The sequence below is a fragment of the Hyposmocoma kahamanoa genome, unplaced genomic scaffold, assembly GCF_003589595.1.
Source record: "Hyposmocoma kahamanoa isolate Upper Pololo Valley unplaced genomic scaffold, ASM358959v1 102, whole genome shotgun sequence".
In the NCBI taxonomy this organism is placed as follows: domain Eukaryota; kingdom Metazoa; phylum Arthropoda; class Insecta; order Lepidoptera; family Cosmopterigidae; genus Hyposmocoma; species Hyposmocoma kahamanoa.
Genome location: NW_020653337.1, coordinates 13,639,069 through 13,651,654, shown reverse-complemented (window position 1 = coordinate 13,651,654; position 12,586 = coordinate 13,639,069). Strand labels below are relative to the sequence as shown.

Sequence of the window (12,586 nt, the reverse complement as noted above, 5' to 3'; positions counted from 1 at the left end):
TGTTAAAAATTTAAAAAATAAACAATTTAGATTTTCAGTACAAATCGACAATTTCATACTTTAACCCCTATTATGTTGTATATGTGATTTAAATGTTCTCTCATAACTACTTATACCATAACCCAGGGGTTCCCAAACTTATTTTGTCTACTGCCCACTTTGAAAATAAATTCTTTTTTTCGCCCCCATTTTTTCACCTACTTAAAAACCACTATAACTTCAAATTAAATTAATTATTGTGAACTATATTAGCGGAGATTAAACATTCATTCTAAACGAGACTTACTATAACCCGCAAGAGTTAACTTGAGATCTGGGCGCAGTAGGTAGTACACAACGGCGCTTAGGTCTCAAGTTTACTCTCGGGCAACACCTGCCAATGAGAATGATTATTGAAACGCAACTTTGTAGTATTCAGACAGAGTATTTTTTATTCAAAATAAAACAAACATAATCGATTCTAATATAAAAACTAATGTGAAGGATGAATCTGATGCTGTTTAATAAGTTTGTAATATCAGGTTCCAATTTACTCAAGAACAGCCGCAAGTCACCACGTTCGGTAACATACAAACGATTTCTCTTTTTAGTAAGCAGCGTTGTCACAGCACTAAAACCACGTTCACACAAATATGACGATGGGAATGCTATCAGGAATAGTTGAACTATTTGACCACAATCCAGGGTACAATTGCGGGATCGGGTTTTGTAACCAAAATTTTTGGTAGCCATTTTTGAACTTTATTTTTATTTCCTCGTTCGTTGTCAATTCTATAAGTTCTTCTTCCAGCTGAGGTGATATTGCTGTGTTGACATTTGAAACCGGATCCAACACTCAGTCTGATATTTCCAAGTTCAAAATGTCCTGGTATCGTTCGGTGAAGTCAATGTGGAGGTTTTCCAAATGTTGGCTATTAGGCAAACAAGTCGTCGTTACTGCAGGATACTAATAAATTCGGAAAACTGTGAAACTCACGTCTGCCCATATTCTTTTTGTGTAGAAGCAGTTTGACTTCGAAAGCAGCAACGACATTTTTTGCTTTAAATTAAATTTAGTTCATCGCCTTCCAATTGGAGATTCATGTCGTTAAACAATTTATACAGGTCTGTCATGTAAGCTATATCATTCTTTGATATAATGAGCTTGTTGCGCAATTGTGTATCTTTAGTTTCCAAGAACTTTATCACAGAGTCAAACAGGTTGTAAAATCGAGTCAGACAATTGCCTCTTGATAGCCAACGAACTTCAGTATGAAACAACACACGGTTGAAATCTTCGTCATTAGTAACACAAAGCTGATGAAATAATCTATCATTCAAAGAGCTGTTACCGATTTTATTGACTGCTTTGATGACATATTGCAGTGATTGAATTAGTTGTTCACTTAAATTTCTGGCAACCAAATGTTGTCTATGAATAACGCAATGTACAGCAAGGACATCTGGAATTTTATTTTTTAAGTACGCTATGAAGCCTTTATGGCACGCTGTCATAGCCGGAGCGCCATCCGTAGCAACTGATATAATATTTTTCAAGGGAATCTCTTTCTCATCACAAAACTTTTCCAATGTATTGAATTGGTTTCGCCTTTTGTATCGGTCTCTAAATTTCTAGCAAACAATAGTTCTTCACATATTTTCTCATCTTTAATAAACCTCACGTAAGACAGCAACAATGCTTCATTAGTTGGTAAAGTGGACTCATCGAACTGAATTGAGAATTGCCTAGTCCTCAGATGATTGCACAATGATTCTTCAATGTTTTCAGCCATTTCATCAATTCGTCTTTGCACAGAATTATTGCTGAAAGGAATTTTTCGGATAATATCTGCGGCCGGTTTATGAAGCACAGTAGTTATTGCTGGCAAAATTAACTCTTCTCCGATGTTGTGTGGTTTGCCTTTTTGAGCATTTAACAAAGAGATATTGTACGAAGCTCGAAGTCCGTCGTTATCTTGTTTAGTAGCCGCCGAAAAGAGTTTTGCCACACTTGGCTCAGTATTATGCTTCTTCTCTAGGTCTTGAAAATATACTACATTCTTGTCTTTCTTATCTGGATGCATTTTATTCAAATGATCTTGCAGTCTTGAAGGCACAAAGGCGACGATGGGTTTGTGGGATTTTCAATGAATCCGAATTTAACATATTCCGCACAGTATTACCGTCTCTTTTTTTTTTTACTTCCAACATTGTTTTGTTTTGAGAAATACGTAAGTCAGTGTTGAACCTAAGTACTGCTTATCTATTACTCGCGAAACCGCAAACGAAAATAAAATAAATATTACGTTGTTTATATAGGATTACATAAGCAGCACGCACCGACAGGAATAAGACAAACATGTATAAACTCGTTTATCTCATTCGATGCTCACTGGTACTCAACAAGTAAGAACAAGTATCCTATGAACCAGCCGATTGATACAGGAAAGCACAAATCGGGTTATTTAACAAAAACTTGTTAAAACATGATTGCCAGCGGTCTATTATCTAAGAAAATTACCTATCTAGGAATACTAATAACTATTAAAATGCGAAACTGTGACTGTTGTCTTTTTATTTGTTTGTTTGTGTCTACTTTCATTTCGAAACGGACCGACCGATTGACATGATTTTTAGTTTATTTATTCAATAAAACAGGATAGGTATATGAACTACACGGAGAGAAATATCGAACAGAGTTAGTTTGAGCAATCTCTTAATTAATATTAGTTGATGTTTACAAGTTGTAACCGAGAGTCGAGAGCTCAGTCGGTGTCTAAAGGTCGTATTCCAGAACTCTACTCAATGCTCAAGTCAGGATTTGAGCAGATTTGAGTATGATTTCAAGCACTAGAAATACGACCCTAATGGCAAGGACTTGAGTATGATTTTCATTGCTCACTGCAATACTCAAGTCCTGACTTGAGTATTGAGTAGAGTTTCCTAGATGAAATTACAAATCTCCCCCTAAGCCTCTAAACAACGCCCCCATTTTTGTTCTGGGTCCTTTAGGCCTGCAGCGTTCACAAGGGGACGTTATCGCCCACTTTGGGAAAGGCTGCCATAACCAATTATGCTGTCCGCTAATGTCAAATATAATATTCTTGAAGTGCCATATGGTAGTTTGTGACGCAGTATAGAAAGCTTTGCCGCTACAGCACGTAACAGACTGTAAGCCGAAAAAGCAGCTCCGCTGTTGTTTTTACCATATAACTGATAAAATTACACAACGATTAAGCTAGGCAGATTGATTGTTTACATCATGATTGATTCTTTTATTAATGAATGTCACAAAATCATTGAAATAATGTTTTAATACAATACCGATATATAGTAGCAGAAGAGCTCCTTGTGAAAGAGTTCGTCCAGGGAAGTACTGCCACCTTACCTATTTCTGCCGCCAAGCAATTATATCAGCATTACGGTGTTTCAGTTATGAAGGGTGCTGGTGAAATTACAGGCACATGGGACTTGTCTCAGGGTGACGGGGGCAGTGGCAGTACCCCTCAGATCTTTGCGATTTAAAGCTCTAAGGAAATTGCAACTGTTATGGTCAGGCTTACCATCAGGCACACCACTTGTTCGTCCCATCACTTGATATAATAAAAATAAAGAAAAAACCGAAGAAAATAGAAAGGTTTTTCATATAGATACATTCGGTAGGATGTACATTTTCGCGTTTTTTTTTAAATACTTATAATAGGCGTCAGCATCCGCTGATGTTAAAGTAAAAAAATCAGCATCCGCTGATGTTGTAAAAAAGTGCATCAGCAGCAACCCTCGTCTCTACTTTTTATTCAATGTTTTCAGGTATAGCCTTTGACCAGGGCAAAACGTTACCCACGCCAGAGACAATACCTTTCCGTTTGACCCAAGATATAGTAGCTGGATTCGGGTGCAGCGGTGTGGAGGGTATATTCAGGAGGTACTTTTTTCAACATGTTGATATACATTCTTCTATTATAGTAACTAGATACCGACAGATTAAGGATTCATTTTTTTGTTATTTTAGATGCTGTGAGAAAACCATGCAACTGTTGCGAGACAACCAAGATACGTTGTTAACAATATTGGAAGTATTGCTTTGTGACCCGCTGTACTCGTGGACCGTTACTTCTAAGCAACAAGATGTTTTGACAATTCGTAAGTGCTGCCGGACAAATCGTCCTCACCATAGCCGTTACGAGGGCCACACTGAAAGTTTTGCACAACTCATAAATAAAACTATTTAAAACGATATTAATATGTTTATTGCTTTTCAAAATATTCTCCGTTACGTTTTATACACTTTTTTATACGCTCTGATGTGAGTTCGTGCGGTATCCAGCGACAACAAAGTTTTCTGACTTACAAATGTTTGTGCAAATTTTTTTTAATTTGACTCATACCAATCCCTAATTGTCCACAAATCTCGTCGTAGGTGATACGCCGATTTTCTTGTATGAGTCGCTTGACAGTAACCACGTTTTCATTATTCACTGCAGTTGACGGACGACCTTCACGAATCTCATCATGGAGACAAACACGACCACGATTAATTTCAGCGTACCAACGCCTAACAGTCCTTAAATGTGGTGCTCCAAGCCCAAAAGCATTTTGAAGGCGAGCACACCACTCTTGTGGAGAAAGAGAACTTTTAAAGTCATAAAAAATCATCACTCTAAAATCTTTACGCGAAAGTACAATTCAACTGGTCAAATTTAAAAAAATACAAGCAATTTCCCCCAAAAAATTATTTCATTCGATAGATAGAATATTTTTTTTTTTTAAACATAACATTTGAATTTCGAATATTAATGCGCCGCCAGGAGTGCAAAACTTTGAGTGTGGCCTACGTACTACTACTACTACTACTACTACGAAATACATGCCAAGTTTGCCCTGGGCTCTTTTCGACATATGCTTATTGGCTCCATACAATTTTTAATGTATGTCGTCTGGTACCTGTGACGATTTCTTTGGGCCAATGCCATTAGTTAATTATCTTGTTTTACAGAAACAGCAAGTTCAGACGGTAGTCTCGCCAAGCGAGCGTTGCTAACAGTAAGTAGCAAGCTGAGCGGCACAGAAGGAGGAGTCACTGGTGGAGTTGCTGTCCCCGGACAAGTGGCTAGGCTTATCCACACTGCTATGGACCCAGTTAACCTCAGCCGGCTATATCCAGGCTGGCAACCTTATTTGTAATCAACTCAAGTGTCATATGGATAACGTGTAACAATCCAAACAATTGTTAAGCTCTAAGCATTGTAAAACATTTTTATTAATTTTTATAAGAAAGCAATTACGCCGGGGATTATATGTACCATTAAAAAAACAACAATAATAATAATCTTAAAGCACTCTAATGTAAAATCAATTATATTTTAAGTGAACAATTGATGTTAAGTAAGTGTTGATTTTTACGTTTTATGTGCCAGTTGTTTTTTCGTCTTTAGTTGTGTTGTACTCAAGTAAAGGTTTTTTTTATAGTTTTGTATATTATTTTCTAAAGCACTTACCGTTTTTTTTCTCAACAATCACTGAAAAGTAGCGATGTCATTTATGGTTTTATTATTTCAAAATGTGTCTTTCTCCTCTTCATCTAATGAAGATATAAACCTAAACGTTCATTAGATGAAAAAGGAGAGGAAGAGAATGGAAGACATTTCTCACATCAGACGTAATTATAATTAATGCATTAATTGAGAAAACGCCACACGTATGAACAATCATACTCGACTTAGTTGGCCATAAAATAGAGCCCAGTTTAGAGGGTACTTTAGTTACTTTGTGGATGTTTGGATGTTCATTCGTTTTAATATTAGGACTATTTTTTTGGGTTTTATCAAAATTTCTTTGAAATAAATACATTTTATAAAGTTGCGCCTTTTGTTATTGGGTACATTTAAGTATATATCGATCCCTCCTACGTAAAGTATCATATGTCGAAATTGCCAAGTTTACAGAGGAGCCTTTTAAAGGTCTGAATTCACTGAAAAAAGCACAACACGTTATTTTAGCATTTCTCAGTTTTATTCGGCAAAGCTCGTTACTCATATAGACCATAAAATCCTAATCCTAGATATCGGTTAGATGACCTATTAGATGATCACTCTACTTGAGTAACGAGCTTTGCAGAATAAAACGGAGAACTTTAAAACGCTCCCCTGTATACTTGGCAATTTCGGCATATGATACTTTACGTAGGAGGGGTCGATATATGGATTTATATAATTTAACATGAATGAATTTCTCGATCTACTAAACGACATTGATTTTTATTACCAAAATATTAAAATTTCATTCGTTCCAAATTTTTATCCATCGAGTCTATTTATTTATTTTCCGAGAATACGTTTGTGGTCGAAAGTAGTCCACAGCAAAGCGCTTTCAGAATATCACTCACCAGCTTGTTATTTTGGCACGTCGTAATCAAGAAATTCCATATTTGTAATAAAATAACATTGAGTAAAAGACTTCGGCATTCATTACACGGTTTCCGGCTCTGATGGACAACAGGACACATTAGCCAATTTATTGTACGGTCAATCATATCAATATTGACACTTGGGATTTTGACTTTGGACCCATATAATATACAGGGTTAAAAACGACCCAATACTAGATGTATGTTTCGAAAATTTTGTTTCCGATTGAGAGTAGACAAAGATATTATGAACGGGGCAAATTTAGCATGATATGTGTTTGTAAAAATCGAATGTCAACGCTTACAAAAATGAAAGTATATTGCAGATTAGTAAATACTTATCTGATTAGTAAATAAGACGTTGAAATAGTGTTTTCATCGTGGTACTAAATAGTTTGATAAAAAAGTAGGTTTTGAGAATATTATCTAGAATAGTGACTAGGCGCTAATATTTTTTTGGGTCGATGACGATCCCGTGGGCATAAACCATGTCTTAGTGAGCATTTTTGCTTGCTAAAATTCTATTTTCAGTTACTTCATGCGTTTTTCTCGGTGAAAGTGTATATATTGACCCGCCTTGCAATGGTGGAGTATTAGACGGCTATTCCGGCGAAGAAGATTCGGACAATATTGATCTGCTGAAACGGCATCAGCTTTTGTCCTTGCAGAAGTTGGGGTCCATTATCCTCACTGGCCAAGCTAGAAAAAGATGTGCGCTATATGAGTTAACTGCCTCCGTGGCCGAACAGTTACCATGCTCGACTGCCACGCAGTAGATGCGTGTCGATCGTGATCGATCGAATCAAAATGATTCGAACAGCACCGTATAACCCGGGTTACTAGCTTCTAAATAACCCGATCATTTTAGAGTTTCATGGGTCATGCGCGCAATATTAGACTTTATCACTATAATTTTTTATTCAACAATTCACAATATTATTGTTGTCTCGTTCACTCTCACGTGAAGTCCCCACTCACTAGAATAGAATAGAATAGAATAGAAATCATTTATTCCTTGCAAAACAACACAGTACACATGCGTTTAATAATAATAACATAAAGACTTACACAATAGACCTACAAGAAATTTACAGTCACGAATTATATAATTTACAAATAATAGGGAAGAAAGCGTGTGTGCTGTGCTGCTAAGGAAACCGTAATCCACTCAGCTTGTTGTCGTCTCACTGGGAGTGCTACGACGCTGATTTTCAGCGGATCCGGCAGCAGAACACACGTGGCACGGAACTGCAGCTGGCACAGATGGATACGAAATATAATGTTTGATAGAACAAGCACTTTGATACTGCATGATACACTTTAACATTGCCACAAGCATTGATAATTGTACAATTGAGGTATTAGTTATCAGGTACCAACATACAGGACAATACAGGTAATAACATAACAAGATAATTAAAAGATAGTACATGCACTATTGCAATATGCGTAAAAGCGTACATTTCAGTATAATATGTAGTAAAGTATAAAACATTTTATATAATATTGTATGTATTAAAATTTATAAATTAAAATCGAATGGTTAATAATTGAAATTGGAATTAACTAAATAAATAACAAAATGTAGACGACCCCGACACATCAACAGCTACGTTGGAAATTGCTGAACATTAAGTAAGTAAGTCTTGAGTGATCTTTTGAAATTAAAAATTGACGTTGCATTTCTAATAGGCGGTGGTATATTGTTCCAACATTTCGTGGCAGCATAACGAAAGCTACCACGAAACCCTGCCGTTCGGTGTCGAGGACATAAAAGGCGTGACGTATGTCTGACGTGCATGGATGAGAACTTCAGTTTGTCATACAGGTACGATGGTTGTTTGGTCTTAATAACCCCAAACAGCAACACAGCAAAATGTAACTGACGACGAGCTTCCATCCTCAATAAACCCGCATCAATCAAAAAAGGAGTGACATGCGCTCGAAACGGAACTGGGAAACAATACCTGGCGCACGCATTCTGCAAACGCTGAACAAGATTTCTCGTGCGAGCAAGCAAACATCCTCCGAATACAGAGTCAGCATAATTAAGTTTTGATAGGATCAAGGAGTCGCAAAGCTTTATGCGCAAATCTACATTAATGAAGTTTCTAACACGATACAACACCTTCAGGCGATAAAAACAGTTCCGGATTGTATCAAGGATATGCCCTTCAAAGTTAAGGGAACCATCCATAAGGACACCCAGATTCTGACCACCGGAACTCGGTCCACAGTACTACCCGCTATAACTACTTGTGGGTCACGAGACGTGATATTTTCAATTTGATGCCTTGTACCAAGTATTATAAACTTCGATTTTGATGGATTAAGCACCAAATTATTCGTCTCTGACCATTGGGCAATTCTAGTGAGATCCTCGTTCAAAGTACTAACCGCGCACCGTGTCTCCACAGGATTAAACGAAACGTAAATTTGTAGATCGTCGGCATACAGATGGCACCTGCTGTTCCTAACGCAGTCTACAATATCTGCAGTGTACAAAATAAATAGAACTGGTCCGAGAATGGATCCTTGAGGTACCCCTCTAGTGACGGCGACATCACCAGAGAGCACAGAAGAGCCATCGTCACGGCGCACTTCCACCCGCTGCCTGCGCCCGCTGAGATAGTTAGAGAACCATTTGATAGTATCAGAGTCGAACCCATAGTAAACGAGTTTAGATAGCAACAGTTAGATATTCACAGTATCAAATGCACGAGAGAAATTCAGTAAGGTAAGAATGGATCCCTCCCCAGCGTCTCGCGCAGCCAAAATATCATCCACTACGTCAAGCAGCGCGGTGGCAGCGCTACGACCCTTCCTGAAGCCCGATTGTATTGATGGCAAGATTCCGTTGGTCTCAAGGTACTCCGTTAGTTGCCAACATACGACCTTTTCTACGATTTTTGACATATACGGTAATATACTTATAGGTCGTAAGTCCTTGAACTGTGAGGGAGTGTTAATCTTTGGAATAGGTCTAATTATTGCCATCTTCCACAGGTCTGGGAATTCACCGGTTTTGATGGATTTATTAACCAGAGCCGTGACGAACTCTAAAGTTCGAGGGAGAGTTAGCAACACCATGTCTCTAGAAATATCGTCTGCACCACAAGCACTACTTTTGATTGCGAGAATCGCCTTCGACACAGTAAACTCCGAAACCACGCGAAGTTTGAAAACCGTGGAACCGTGTTTACGGGATGAAAAATAATTCAGATGGTCTTTGTCAATGTTGCAGGAGGGTAAATTAAGAAAATGTGCGTTTATTTTGTCTGGGTCTTTCAATTGTGAGGGAATGTCGCGATCTTTTGCCTTGAAATCGGCCACGTGTTTTTTAATGTTTTTCCAGAGGTCTCGCGGTTTATGAGCGTTGGTAGTAATACATTGCTGGAAATACATGGCTTTCTCAGTATTTATCGCGGACAATGCAAGTTTTTTGAGATTTTTGTAGTACGTTTTGTGCGTGTCCAGCCCAGTATCTCGAGACCTACGATGTGCCTCATCACGCAGTCTCATCATTTCCCTAACGTTGTGCGCAAACCAGGGGAGCATCCCCTCCCTTAAGACAATCTTCTTCTCAGGCGCATAACGATTAAATAAGAAATGAATATAATCATTGAAGCCATTAACAATGTCATTTAGGTTACCCGATAACAATCGATACTACACGGTTCGCCTTCTCACTCTTGGTTTGGGTCGAGAATTTGTTCGATAGAGCATTCATTCGATAGAACCTTCGTTCGATCGAACCAAAAAGTCAACCAATCGATTAACGAGTCAACGGGTTAACGGATCAATGAATCTATCATAACAAATAACGTCTATCAATCATTCATCCTAATTGCCCCGTGGCGTATTGTCCCTTACATGGTAATTTTGGAAGTTTAATCTGTTTTTCGATATGTTGTATTTATTTATGAGTGCACTAATATTAATGAATAATAAGTTAGTAATTGTGAATGCTCATAAGCTTTTTGTTATGTACTTACTATACTTTTGTTTTGTAGGTGTTACTTTTCCTAGAAAGGCATTTTAGTGTCCTGTGGTTTATCAATGATGCATTTAACTTTATACACATTACCCATCAGCAGGAAAAAATAAAAGCTAATTGTATATTTTGACACTTAAACGCCATATGGAAGTATTGTGAGGGACGGGTGACCCGCTCGAAACATGAAAAATCGAACATATGATCGAATCATTTGACCCGATCACATTAGAATAGAATAGAATAGAATTTGTTTATTACTACGCCACAACAAAAATATACACAGTAATAAAATAAAATGAAGATAAAAAAAAAGATGAAGCTAAATTAAAACAAAAAATTAAAATAAAAGTAACAGGAAAAAAGGAATAAAAATAAAATCATACACAACAACAAAGCAAACATTAAATATTCAACACAATTAGATTGAATGTCATGTGTGCGGTTGTGGCTTATGTAACAGGATCCCACTCAGCTATTGTCACCACCGAGAAAAGGCTGTGACGCTGATTTTCATTGGGCCCTAAAACCGAGTGAGTACCCGACGTGTGTGTCGCGAATATACGAGTAAACTTAAATAAATTACATAAACATTTCTATAATGTAGTGTGTTGTTGGGTTCAGTTATATGTATAGAATACTTAAATAATGATACATATATACAATGGTAAGTGTATGTAATGTGGTGTACAACATTTACACCAAACAAAATAGAACTTATTTAGTTTAAAATGAAACCGATTGTGAGACTTGTGTCACGTGTAATACGCAAGAAGAGGGGTATCGTAGGTAATTAGCTCACATAATAGCGTGCAGTCTCCTATATCATAAGAGGTACGTACTAATCTGTACAACTTATAAACATTACTGTTTATCATGAATAGTCTTCTTGTATAATGAATTGTATATTGAATAAAAAGTTTAAAAAAAATTAAATAATAATTGATTAATAAAAGATTATCAATGAAAAATAGTAATAATTAATAACATTTTTGAGGAAAAATAAACAATCAAATTTATTATTTACATCGCGTGGCCTATCCCGCAAGCATAACAATGATGACGATGACCGCCGTACACCAATGCCATAAGTCGAATAACAGTGCGTAAGTGCCCATGTAAATTTATACGTTTTTTTTTAATGTCTAAAAGATATTTTTCGTATTTGCTTTTAAACGTGTGCACTGATTGCAGACTACGGAGCGGCGGCGGCAGCAATACATGCCATATCTTCGCTGCGGCGAATTTGGAACTGCCGCGGAACGTGTGCACTGATTGCAGACTACGGAGCGGCGGTGGCAGCATGACACATTACGCATGGGTCATGATCGACCCGGGTTATCAAAAATTATCGACCGACACAGGTCTAACGCAGAGGTTCCAGGTTCGATTCCCGGGCCGGGAGAAATATTTGTATGGCCTACATTTGTTTCTCTCGTGAGTTTGGGTGTAATACGTGGTTGTCTATGTGTGTGTCCGTGGCACCCGCGACACAGGGTTTCCCTGGTGCGGGTTATGTTGAGTTGTAACGGAACGTTACAACGTTATTCATTTAATTTTAGGATAAATCGTTTTTATCAAATTTAACATTATTAAAAATTAACACAAATATTATCTGCAACAAATATATCCTATTTTTAAATAATAATAAATTATAAAGAATTAAAACCATGATTTACCATAGACAAATTGGTTAAATCTATGGCAGCCTACGTTGCACTTTCGATAGGATGTCGGAGATGCAGGAAAGGGAAGGCGCGGTAAAACATCGAAACCGGCAACCGGCTCTGAGGGTCACATTCCAGAACTCTACTCAATGCTCAAATCAGGACTTGAGCATGGTTTAAAGCACTCGAAATCATACTCAAGTCCCTGCCATTAGGGTCTTATTTCCAGTGCTTGTGTTGCCAGTGCAATCCTGACTTGAGTATTGCTGTGAGTACTGAAAATCATACACAAGTCGTTGTCATTAGCGTCGTATTTCCAGTGCTTGTGTTTCCATTGCAATCCTGACTTGAGCATTGAGTAGAGTTCTAGAATACCCTAGGATTTGAGCAGACTTGAGTATGATTTCAAGCACTGGAAATACGACCCTAATGGCAAGGACTTGAGTATGATTTTCAGTGCTTACTGTAATGCTCAAGTCAGAATTTGAGCAGACTTGAGTATGATTTCAAGCACAGGAAATACTACCCTAATGGCAAGGA

At 37.5% G+C, this 12,586-nt stretch overlaps 1 protein-coding gene across 3 annotated transcripts in view; it reads left to right on the top strand.

Moving 5' to 3' along the window:
- Nucleotides 1-5,797, top strand: part of LOC113232046 (serine-protein kinase ATM) — a 53,430-nt gene extending 47,633 nt beyond the window's left edge. For all 3 annotated transcript variants that reach the window (XM_026466671.1, XM_026466678.1, XM_026466686.1), the window contains 3 exons: nucleotides 3,790-3,904; nucleotides 3,992-4,122; nucleotides 4,976-5,797. In XM_026466671.1, the coding sequence (XP_026322456.1) occupies nucleotides 3,790-3,904; nucleotides 3,992-4,122; nucleotides 4,976-5,163 (434 nt within the window). In that variant the 3' untranslated portion in view covers nucleotides 5,164-5,797. The remainder of the gene's footprint in view (nucleotides 1-3,789; nucleotides 3,905-3,991; nucleotides 4,123-4,975) is intronic.
- The last annotated feature ends 6,789 nt before the right edge of the window (nucleotides 5,798-12,586 follow it).